The following is a 12255-nucleotide window of genomic DNA, read 5'->3' on the forward strand; positions in this document are numbered from 1 at the left end:
AGTGACATCACGTTAATAAAGAGGAGAGGTGAGTGACATCTCGTTAATAAAGAGGAGAGGTGAGTGACATCACGTTAATAAAGAGGAGAGGTGAGTGACATCACGTTAATAAAGAGGAGAGGTGAGTGACATCACGTTAATAAAGAGGAGAGGTGAGTGACATCACGTTAATAAAGAGGAGAGGTGAGTGACATCACGTTACCTTTTCCTCCTGGTAACCCAGCGATGCCAGGCAGCCCAGGGGCTCCAGACGTCCCCTTCTCCCCCTTCAGGCCTGGGAAGCCAGGGAGCCCGTTGTCCCCCAGGTCTCCAGGGATGGGCAGAGCAGGGCCTGGGAACCCCACGTCCCCCAGAGGCCCTGAAACACAACACACACCGTATATACACACATCCACAGACACACACCGTATATACACACATCCACAGACACACACCGTATATACACACATCCACAAACACACACCGTATATACACACATCCACAGACACACACCGTATATACACACATCCACAGACACACACCGTATATACACACATCCACAAACACACACCGTATATACACACATCCACAGACACACACCGTATATACACACATCCACAAACACACACCGTATATACACACATCCACAAACACACACCGTATATACACACATCCACAGACACACACCGTATATACACACATCCACAGACACACACCGTATATACACACATCCACAAACACACACCGTATATACACACATCCACAAACACACACCGTATACACACATCCACAAACACACATAGTATATACACACATCCACAAACACAGCAGACACACACACAGTATATACACACATCCACAAACACAGCAGACACACACACACAGTATATACACACATGTACAAACACAGCAGACACACACACAGTATATACACACATTCACAAACACAGCAGACACACATATAGTGTATACACACATCCACAGTATATACCGTAAATCCTCAAATAGAGGAGGGACCTCCGATAAAGGAGGGGCCTCTCATAATGGCCGGGGGGTTTGATGCATTTAGACAAACACAGGCCGGTCTCTATTATAAGGTCGCAAAAAAAGTATTTTTTTTATTTTTTATGCCGTGATATAGAATGAGATAAACTCTTGCCAATGGAAATCAAGTGCTGCCTCCCGCTACACTGACTACCGTACATTAACGTTTCCCTCTGGTTAGCTTTAGCGCTAGCCGCTAGCTAACGTTGTCATAATATCTAGATATGTGGTGTCAGCTGGATGACGTTGACTTTGTTTGCTAACGTTAATGTTCGCTATCTATATGGTGTTGGCAGGAGAGGCTGGCGTTGTCCAGTTGACACATTAGAGATCATGATGCTATGACAGTGTTAGTAGCTAAAGCTACTGCATGTAAACAACTCGATTCGACGGAGGAAGTCGAGAAGGTACCACATGCTAAACCATCCCCGGACCCCACAACCTAGTATAGACAGTTCCAACTTCAGTGTGTGAATTACGTTAATCCCACAATTACTCAACTGAACTCAATATTTAAATACCAATGCTAGTCTAAATAAATGTAGACAGACAATGTACGTATTAAAAAATATAAATAATAATAATAATAATAATAATAATAATAATAATAATAATAATAATAATAATAATAATAATAATAATAATAATAATAATAATAATAATAATAATAATAATAATAATAATAATAATAATAATAATAATGCAATAAAAGTCTGAAAATGAAGGGATTGTCCATGAGTGTCATTTTTTTAAATTAAGGCCCGCCTCTTATATAAGCCTCTCTCTAATAAAGGCCTGGTGCTCTTTGCAGCTGAGGTAAATAGAAGACCCGTCTTATATTTGAGGATTTACGGTAAACACATCCACAAACACAGCAGACACACACACATTATATACACACATCCACAAACACAGCAGACACACACACATTATATACACACATCTACAAACACAGCACACACACACATTATATACACACATCCACAAACACAGCAGACACACACATTATATACACACATCCATAGACACACAGTTACAGGATGAAGTAGGGCGATACCACCGGAAATCCATATCACAGATTATGATCACATTTACCTTGAAAACAATGGATGAAACCAAAGAGCACAAATACCCCATTCTCCATGGTGTGTCTGGCAACATGTCTGTAGTGTTTGTCTGGCAACATGTTATGTTTGTGTGTCAACATGTTATGTTTGTGTGTCAACATGTTATGTTTGTCAACATGTTATGTTTGTCTGTCAACATGTTATGTTTGTCAACATGTTATGTTTGTCTGTCAACATGTTATGTTTGTCAACATGTTATGTTTGTCTGTCAACATGTTATGTTTGTCTGTCAACATGTTATGTTTGTCTGTCAACATGTTATGTTTGTCAAGATGTTATGTTTGTCTGTCAACATGTTATGTTTGTCTGTCAACATGTTATGCTTGTCTGTCAACATGTTATGTTTGTGTGTCAACATGTTATGTTTGTCTGTCAACATGTTATGTTTGTCTGTTAACGTGTTATCTTTGTCGTCCAACACATGTTTATAATGTTTGTCAACATGTTATGTTTGTCTGTTAACACTTTAACTGCCGAAAACACCGGAACTCGTCATTCCCCGCCATGCTCAAGTTGCCGCGGACGCCGGAACTCGTCTTTGATATCAATATTTCAAGAATCTGTGATCGGAATCATATTTCCCCTCTGCAGCCTTGACACACAGTTCTGATCTCCTCTCAATCCTCTAGCGGTTCAAGAGCGCCATCTGGTGGCCGATCGGCAGATCGAAAAACCGGATGTCAACCTTTAACCCGGCAGGACTCACTCCATAGGTCCGGGCACTCGCTAATGTTAGAGAGACTCAGTCTTCACACAGTGAACATCGATCGGTGGAAATAACTCGAAAAAACAACATGATTTGGACGTATATACTATTATACAACCTGGAAATAGATCGGGTATTTCGACATCCCATAATGGAAAACTGTTTACTCCACACTGATCGCCCAACGGCCCGAGGAGACTGGGGTGAGTTTTAGCGTTATATTCTAACGTGTTCTTTACTAACTGCTATGATGAACATATGACCCACATTAGATGAATGGTATAACGTTGCCCACGGAATTATAAACGCCCCCTCGCCCATCCGGTCAACATCAGATGACGTGTAGTAAATTCTAGAAGTACGTCCAATTGAAATTTTTGATCTCGCACAGATCGCTATCAAACTGTATTTCATCATCAATATAATGCATTTGGGGCTATAAATCACGTTCTGGAGAAAGCTGCAGAAAGAGATGAAAACATACTTATACTTTAGACCATATTTTAGTATGAATATGTGAATGAAAAAGTTTAACGTTGCTACACCCTGAACAATACATATAGGACATTGAATGGGCCCTAATAATGGCAATCTAGCAATAGAATTTAAAAAGTTATAGCCCTGCAAAGAAGGGGAACTTCTCCATGTTAAATAGAGCTGGCAACGGATGGTATATCATGAATTTAACCTCGGCAGTTAAAGTGTTAACAAGTTTATAATGTTTGTCAACGTGTTATGTTTGTCTGTCAACACATTCCTAATTGTCAGTTGACAAACAAGCACAATGAAACAGCCTGGAGCCCTTGAGACACAGAACACGTTGGTACCTTGTATGATTATCACATGTCCTCACAACAGATGATCACATGTCCTCCTCAAAACAGATTATCACATGTCCTCACAACAGATGATCACATGTCCTCCTCACAACAGATTATCACATGTCCTCCTCACAACAGATTATCACATGTCCTCGTCACAACAGATTATCACATGTCCTCCTCACAACAGATTATCACATGTCCTCACAACAGATTATCACATGTCCTCCTCACGACAGATTATCACATGTCCTCGTCACGACAGATTATCACATGTCCTCCTCACAACAGATTATCACATGTCCTCACGACTGATTATCACATGTCCTCACAACAGATTATCACATGTCCTCACGACAGATTATTACACCTCCTCCTCACAACAGATTATCACATGTCCTCACGACAGATTATCACATGTCCTCGTCACGACAGATTATCACATGTCCTCACAACAGATTATCACATGTCCTCACAACAGATTATTACACCTCCTCCTCACGACAGATGATCACATGTCCTCCTCACGACAGATTATCACATGTCCTCACAACAGATTATCACATGTCCTCACAACAGATTATCACATGTCCTCCTCACAACAGATTATCACATGTCCTCGTCACGACAGATTATCACATGTCCTCACAACAGATTATCACATGTCCTCACGACAGATTATCACATGTCCTCGTCACGACAGATTATTACATGTCCTCACGACAGATTATCACATGTCCTCCTCACAACAGATTATCACATGTCCTCCTCACGACAGATTATCACATGTCCTCGTCACGACAGATGATCACATGTCCTCACGACAGATTATCACATGTCCTCGTCACGACAGATTATCACATGTCCTCACAACAGATTATCACATATCCTCACAACAGATTATCACATGTCCTCACAACAGATTATCACATGTCCTCCTCACAACAGATTATCACATGTCCTCACAACAGATTATCACATGTCCTCCTCACGACAGATGATCACATGTCCTCCTCACAACAGATTATCACATGTCCTCGTCACGACAGATTAGCACATGTCCTCGTCACGACAGATTATCACATGTCCTCACGACAGATTATCACATGTCCTCGTCACGACAGATTATCACATGTCCTCCTCACGACAGATTATCACATGTCCTCACAACAGATTATCACATGTCCTCCTCACAACAGATTATCACATGTCCTCACGACAGATTATCACATGTCCTCCTCACAACAGATTATCACATGTCCTCACAACAGATTATCACATGTCCTCACAACAGATTATCACATTGTTTTGTTCAGTGGTTCAATTATGAGTTGAGTCCTTGCTCATGAACACCAGTACTTTATTTTACTACCACAGCACAAGTTACATGTTATCTTCAGATGGTCGTTCTTACTTCCTGGATGTCCTACTTATCAGAGCCTATCATACTGACACCTAGTGGTGCAAAGTAATCATAACATCCTTAATCATCACATCCCCCTTTCTCTGTAAACGGTAGAAAAACTAAATTACAGGTGTCAGGTATCTTAACAATTTTTTCTTTAACACATCATTTTAACCAATTACCATATTAACACAATTAATACATACTACACTATATATATAAAATCTTTCTATCACACTTTTTCTATTTTTTTTTTTTTCATTTTTGCTTTCTTCATTTTTTACGAATCCAGTCTTTCAGGCTTTCTGATTTCTCTTGCACTTCTTCTTAAGACAGGTTCACCTGGACTGTTGTCAGGGTTATAGTCTGTCAGAGGTGGAGAGACGGACTCAGACTCAGTGTGGGCTTCACTGAGCTCTCGAACAGTCCCTTGTGTTTTCAGAAGACTGCGACGGTTACGTCTGAAGATATGACCTTCCTCTGTTCTCACAGTGAAAGACCGTGAAGCTACTTCTTGAAGAACAGTGGCGTTTGTCTTCCATCCATCAGGATCTTCAATCCTAACTGTATCGTTGCTTGATAGTGGTGGAAGCTGCCTGGCTGTTCTGTCATAGAATGACTTCTGTTTCATCTTCTGTTGTTGTAGCTTTTGTTCCAACTTTGGATGTTTCTTTTTCTTTGAGTAACTCGGCAGTGTGGTACGCAGCTTTCGATTCATCAGCAGCTCAGCAGGTGACAGTCCGCAAGCGAGGGGTGATGCTCTGTAGCTCAGAAGAGCAAGGTAGGGATCTGAGTCACTGTCAGCAGCTTTCTTCAGGAGCTGCTTGAGGATGTGGACTCCTTTTTCAGCTTTTCCATTTGACTGTGCATACAGAGGACTGGATGTCACATGCTTGAAGCCGTACCGTTTTGCAAATTCCTGCCACTCTCTGCTCTTAAAGCATGGCCCGTTGTCACTCACCACTGTGTTTGGTATGCCGTGTCTGGCGAAGATCGATTTTGTATGTGTTATAACACAGGTTGATGATGTATTTGATAGCAATGCCATTTCAGGGAAGTTTGAGTGATAGTCAATGACCACTACATAGTCTTTACCCTTGAGATGAAACAAATCCATTCCTACTTTATCCCATGGTGCTGTTGGGACATCAGCTACCATCATAGGCTCTTTGGTTTGCTTGTTCCTATGTCTCTGGCATGTTTCACATCCACTTATCAGTCTCTCAATGTCTTTGTTGATCCCAGGCCAGAAGACTGCGTTTCTCGCTCTTCTCTTGCATTTCTCGACACCGAGATGACCTTCATGGATCCTCTGTAGTATGTCCCTTCTCAATTCTTGTGGAATGACAATTCTATTTGTCCTTAGCAACAGTCCATCAACAACACTCAGTTCACCTCTGATGTCGTGGAACAGTGGACAGGAACCTACAGGCCATCCATTTTGCATGTTTCCAATGATACATTGCAGCTCTGTGTCTTTTGCTGTTTCTTCAGCTATTTGTCTGGACTTTGTGTCTGATATAGGAAGCGCAGCAGCCACCATGTTGACATGGTTTTGAACATCTTCTTCAGTCGTGCTCACACCTTTCCCTGTGGGTGCCCGTGAGAGCGCATCGGAGAGTATCAGGTGTTTTCCTGGTGTGTAGATCAGCTCAAAGTCGTATCTCTGCATTTTCATCATCATGCGCTGAATCCTTGGCGACATTTCATTTAAGTTTTTTTTTATGATTGCAACCAAAGGACAATGATCTGTCTCTACAATGAAGGAGGGTAGGCCATATATGTAGCTGTGAAACCTCTCTAGGCCAAACACTAACTGTAACTGAGGGGTACAATTCCCTGACTGTATTGTTAGATATGATACTTACTACCACTACCTCTTGTACTTTAGACTCTGGCCACCCAGTACTAGGTATAAATAATTATGATAAACACTCCCACCTGATGAAACGGATCCAACACAAATGTACCAAGTCGAAAGTCTGCGTTTAATAATAATACATAGCAAAAGGTATGTACAACGATCACTTAATTACATTTATGATTTGAAATAGTATGCACTTTTATGGCAAATTAGTATTCGTAGGTAGATCAATATCGAATGTCCAATCTCTGATTGCGCAGGAAGCAAATATACAACCTGGAATATTTAGGGAACAATAGCAATGATACTTGAATGATTATATAGCTGGATACACTAGGGGAAGGTTCCGACTGCTTGTAGGACAGCTGGAGGGGGGGGGATAGAGTCTGGCTGTATCCCGTCTGGCCGAGGGTATCCTGGGAGAGCCCACAGTCGTGCGACCCGGTGCCCAGCGATCCTCGATCCACAGATGAAAGCAGTTGGACTCTCTGTGGCCGGCGTCCTCCGGTCCACGATGGAGAGACGTGAGGCGACCTCGTTGTGTAGAGCGTCTTCTCACCTGTCGTCCTCTCCGGGGGGGGTATTTCCAACACACCGCAGTGTTGGCCTTTATCCATAGAATAATCAAAGTACTCAAAGCATAATCCAAGCCGGGGAAGGCTAGCCGTCGTCGGTAGAATAATCCAATATACAGGTCCACTCGCTCTTTGGCCTGGAGCTCCTCGGGTGCAGCTTCACGTGGGTTCAACCACCCTGGATAAGCGTCCAGCTGATGCCCGAAACGATGGGGGTGCTGATTACTATAGAACTCTTACCGCACGAGGCACTACATATGAATAGACTATTATTAGCTTAATAGAATACGTCCAACTCGACGATATAGTGCCAAATATGACTATTCAAATATTAATATACACGATGTCTCAATGCCGATACTGGGCCGAATTGGCCTTACTGCCCACACGTGGTTCGCGGGGAGGCTTTTGCGTCTGTCACTCTGTTGGAGGGTAAGGAACTGGACTAAAAAGAAAGCTCTACTTTAATAGCGCAGTATATATACGCACTATGAACAAATAGTACCATTAGTGGTGCGGTAGACATATTCCTACGCGGAACTAGGACTTGTCCATACATGTTGAGCGGTACGATTGAACCTGGTCTGAGGGGTATGGCGACCTGGCACCAAGGTCTCGTCCAATGGTAGAATGGAGACTATTATGGGATGTTCAGTAGACTAGAAGGGATATTCAATGCATATTGTACAAGGAATATACAAGGGATATCAGGGGATATACAAATACAATTAAATATATATATATAAATACATATATATATTCGGTTTAATCTGATCCTTCAGAACAGCCGCCCCCTAATTGGTCCCAACCCAATTAGTTAAGCAGAGACAGATTAACCGCACTGTCTACCACTCAAGGGTTCGCTGTAAGGGTCAGTCAACTCACAAAGTCATAGGGTCATGGTCATCATCGATTGTGTCTGGGAGTCGGGGCAGTTCTATGAGCCTCGCCACAGGACGGGTGTAAATGCGCCCCTGGACGAGTACTTCAGCTGCTCGGACCTTGCCATCGGCACCGGTGATCACTTTGCTTACGCGGCCAGCCGGCCACATAGCTCTGGGTAGTGACTGGTCAATAATCATGACGACTGTTCCTTCCGTCAAATTGTCTCTCTCTTTTACCCACTTCTGGCGGGTCTGTAGAGACGGTAGGTAGTGCAGTAGGAAACTGCTCCAAAACTTGTCGGCTAATACTTGGCTGTACCTCCACATTCGTCGGCCGTTCGCTTCTTCAGGCCGGTACATTGTCTGGGGTAACGCGGGATCTAGCCGCCCCATCAGGAGGGTGTTGGGGGTGACTGGGTCGACATCTGCTACATCACTGGAAACGTAACCGAGGGGCTTTGAGTTCAATACTCCCTCAATCTCCGTGAGGACTGTCATTAGGACTTCTTCCGCCACAGTCTGGGCCCCAAGTACTGCGTACAGGGCTGTCTTTATAGAACGTACTTCTCGTTCCCAAGTTCCACCGAAGTGGGGTGCGTTTGGGGGGTTGAATTGGAAGTCAATCTGGGCTGGAGCGAGGTGGGTCTTAAGTTCTGGGCCCATAGCTTGGAAGCTCTCCCTCAGCTCTCTTTCTCCGCCTTTGAAGTTTGTCCCGTGATCGGACAATAATGTAGACGGTTTTCCTTTCCGTGATGTGAATCTTCGGAAGGCCATAAGGAATGAGTCTGCGCTCATGGTCGGAAGGAGCTCGATATGTATCGCTCTGGTGGTCATGCATTTGAATACAATACCCCACCGCTTCTCGGTGCCTCTTCCTTTCTTTATGTGCAGCGGGCCAAAACAGTCCATGCCTGTTGAGTGGAATGGCTTGTCGCCGAGTCGGAGGCGACATGGAGGTAGGTCAGCCATCCGTGGTATGCTGGGCTGCGCGCGCCACTTTCGGCAGTCTAGACAGGTTCGCTGGAAGCGTCGCACCGCCTCTCTTCCTTGAAGTATCCAGTAACGACGTCTGATTTCCGCGAAGACTCTCTCTGCTCCTGCGTGGTGTACATCCTCGTCGTATTTCTTTATAATCAGCTCTGTGACCTTGTGTCGGCTGTTCAATACGATCGGGTACTTAATGTCATCCGGTAAATTGGGGGCTCTCCGCAGGCGACCACCCACTCTGATGAGGGTATGTGTGTCACTCTCGGGGGCCAGATGAATCAATCTGCTGTCTGATGGGACGGGCTTTCCTCCCTGTAGACAGTCTAGTTCATCGGGGAACGAGTCTCTCTGGGCTCGTTGCAGTAGAAGCAGTTCCGCTTCCTCGTAGTCAGCTGCTGACATATCAGCGGGGGACTTAATCTCTGGGTGGTGCCGCAGGAATGTCCGTTGCTGCGCACTCTCTATGGTAATGCAATCGTCTATGTTGGGGTCTGCGGAGACAACAGTGCTCAATCCACAGAACATGGGTTTCTTATTCTCAGCCTCCTCGTCACTTGCTTCCCTCGGGGTGGGCGTGGGCCAATCTCCTTCCGGGAGCTTGAGGAATGCTGGTCCGTCACTGTAGATGTTATGACGGGTTAAGTCATCTAGGGACATTCCCCGGGTGATGACGTCAGCTGGGTTGGGTTTTGTATCAACATAGCGCCAGTTTGCTTCTCCGGTTAACTCTCCGGTTAACTCTTGAATCTCAGTGACTCTGACTCCCACGAAGACTTTGTATTTGTATGAATCCGATTTGATCCAGGCGAGTACTGTCGTGGAATCTGACCACAGGATTGTTCTATGCACCGGAATGGTGAGCTCACGTTGGATGAGCGTGGCTAGATGCGCTCCTGCGAGGGCTGCGCAGAGCTCTAGACGTGGGATAGACTGTTGCTTGCGTGGGGCTATTCTCGAGCGGGCGAGGATGAATGCTGTGTAGATCTCTCCCCCCTCTTCTTGGGCCCGCAAGTAGGCTACTGATCCGTAGGCGACCTCGGAGGCGTCACTGAAGACGTGTAGATCCATTTTACATGTCTCTGGCCTCACCGTGGGTGGGAAGTAGCTTCGGCGTATATTAATGCCTGGGAGTGAGTGGAGTTCCATCTCCCACTCTCTCCAGGTGGATGCAAGGTGTGCGGGAATGGGGTCGTCCCAGCCCTGGTCCTTGTCCCACAATGCTCGTACAATCATCTTTGCCCTGGTGGTGTACGGTAGTATACATCCTAACGGGTCATATTGTCGGGCGAGTGTTCTGTACACACTCCGTCTGGTGGTCGGTATTGCCGTCGACCTTCCCTGCTCCGTGGTCAGGGGTTTGTGTCTATAGTGGAGCGAATCTGTTTTGAAGCGCCACACTAGTCCTAGTGTCATCTCTTGGGCTTCTCCTGGGATTGTGGCCATCCAGGTCTCGCTGCTCGCTGCCTTGTCCTCGGAGGAGAGGCTGCGCAGTACGTGCGGATCGCTGCTGGCCCACTGCCTGAGATCAAAGCCGCCTTTGATCAGAGAGGCGCGGAGTTTAAGTAGGAGAGCCTCGGCTTCTTCCTGGGTCGAAACGCTTTGTAGACAGTTATCTACGTAGAAGCTGTTCTTCACACTGTGTCGGACCTCTTTGTCCGCTGCTGGGTCCTCTGCGACATGTCTCTGTAGTGCAAATGTAGCACAGCATGGGCTGCATGTAGTTCCGAAAGGGAGGACTTCCCATTGGTAGATGGCTGGGTGCTCATCTCCTGGCCTCTCTCTCCATAGGAACCGCAACAGGGGCTTGTCCTCCTCTACTAATCTCACCTGCAGGAACATCCCTTTGATATCCCCGCTGATAGCCACCTTGTCCTGGCGGAAGCGGAGTAGTACGCCTAGTAGGGAGGGGCCGAGTGTAGGACCGGGCAATAGCTCTTTATTCAGATTTTGGGATCCGATCTGGTAGCTGCAGTTAAACACGATGCGGTCTTTGCCGTTGTGATGAACCTTGTGGTGGGGCACGTACCACGATTCAGTCGTCTGGTCGGCCTCTTTAATGTCAATCTTTGTGACGTGTCCCGCTGTGATGAGCTTCTCAATCTCAGCGCGGTATACACTTTCTTGGGCGGGGTCCTTGGCTAAGCGCCGCTCTGTGTTTAGTAGGTACCGCTCTGTGGCGTCTTTCTTTGCGTGAAAGGTAGGCATCCCTTCCCGCCGCAGGAGTGGCGTGGCGTATCTCAACACGCCGCTGACTGGGACTCTCTTTGTTCCCGTCTCGAGGAGGTTAATGGCGTAGATGTCGTCTTTAGAGCGAATGTCTTTCTTTTCGTTCTTAAAGGGCATTTGTTCTAAGGTCCATAGCCTCTCTACATGCTGCAGGAGTGCGGTGTCTCCCTCTGTGACTCGGGAGTGGAGACAGCTGGTGGCTGTGGTTCGGTTGAGAGATTTGGCGAGTGGGCCTTGGAGAGTCCATCCTAGGCGGGTCTCGACTGCTGCAGGACAGCCTCTGGGTCCGGTATGAACCTGGTCTATCGGGACAATGAGGTCTGCATGGTCGGAGCCTATCAACAGTGTCGGGGTAGCACCGTCTATGAGTGGGATCGGTAGCTTGCGTAGATGTACATATTTCTCCATCAGCTTGGCTACGGGGTATGTGTACCGCGAGAGTCCTATTTCTTGGCTGGTGAAAGCGTCTGTAATCCTGTACCGTCGCTCGGGCTGGCCGCTTGCTGCGATAGAGAATGAGACATTCTCGCCCTTTATCGTTTTCAAATCTCTTCTTATTGTCCGAATTGTCATTTGGTTTTCGCTCCCCCGCAGCCCTAGCTGGGCCGCAGCGGACGCGAGCAGAAGGGTCTTCTCT

General features: G+C 45.9%; 1 protein-coding gene across 1 annotated transcript in view; it reads right to left on the minus strand.

Annotated features, from left to right (window-relative positions):
* Positions 1-12255, minus strand: part of col4a4 (collagen, type IV, alpha 4) — a gene marked incomplete at its 5' end in the record, with an annotated part of 174636 nt that overhangs the window by 31388 nt on the left and 130993 nt on the right. The window contains one exon of the mRNA XM_084309776.1: positions 203-358. Coding sequence (XP_084165902.1) covers positions 203-358 — 156 coding nt within the window. The remainder of the gene's footprint in view (positions 1-202; positions 359-12255) is intronic.

The sequence above is a fragment of the Notolepis coatsorum genome, assembly GCF_963971535.1.
Source record: "Notolepis coatsorum genome assembly, chromosome: 1".
Classification (NCBI taxonomy): domain Eukaryota; kingdom Metazoa; phylum Chordata; class Actinopteri; order Aulopiformes; family Paralepididae; genus Notolepis; species Notolepis coatsorum.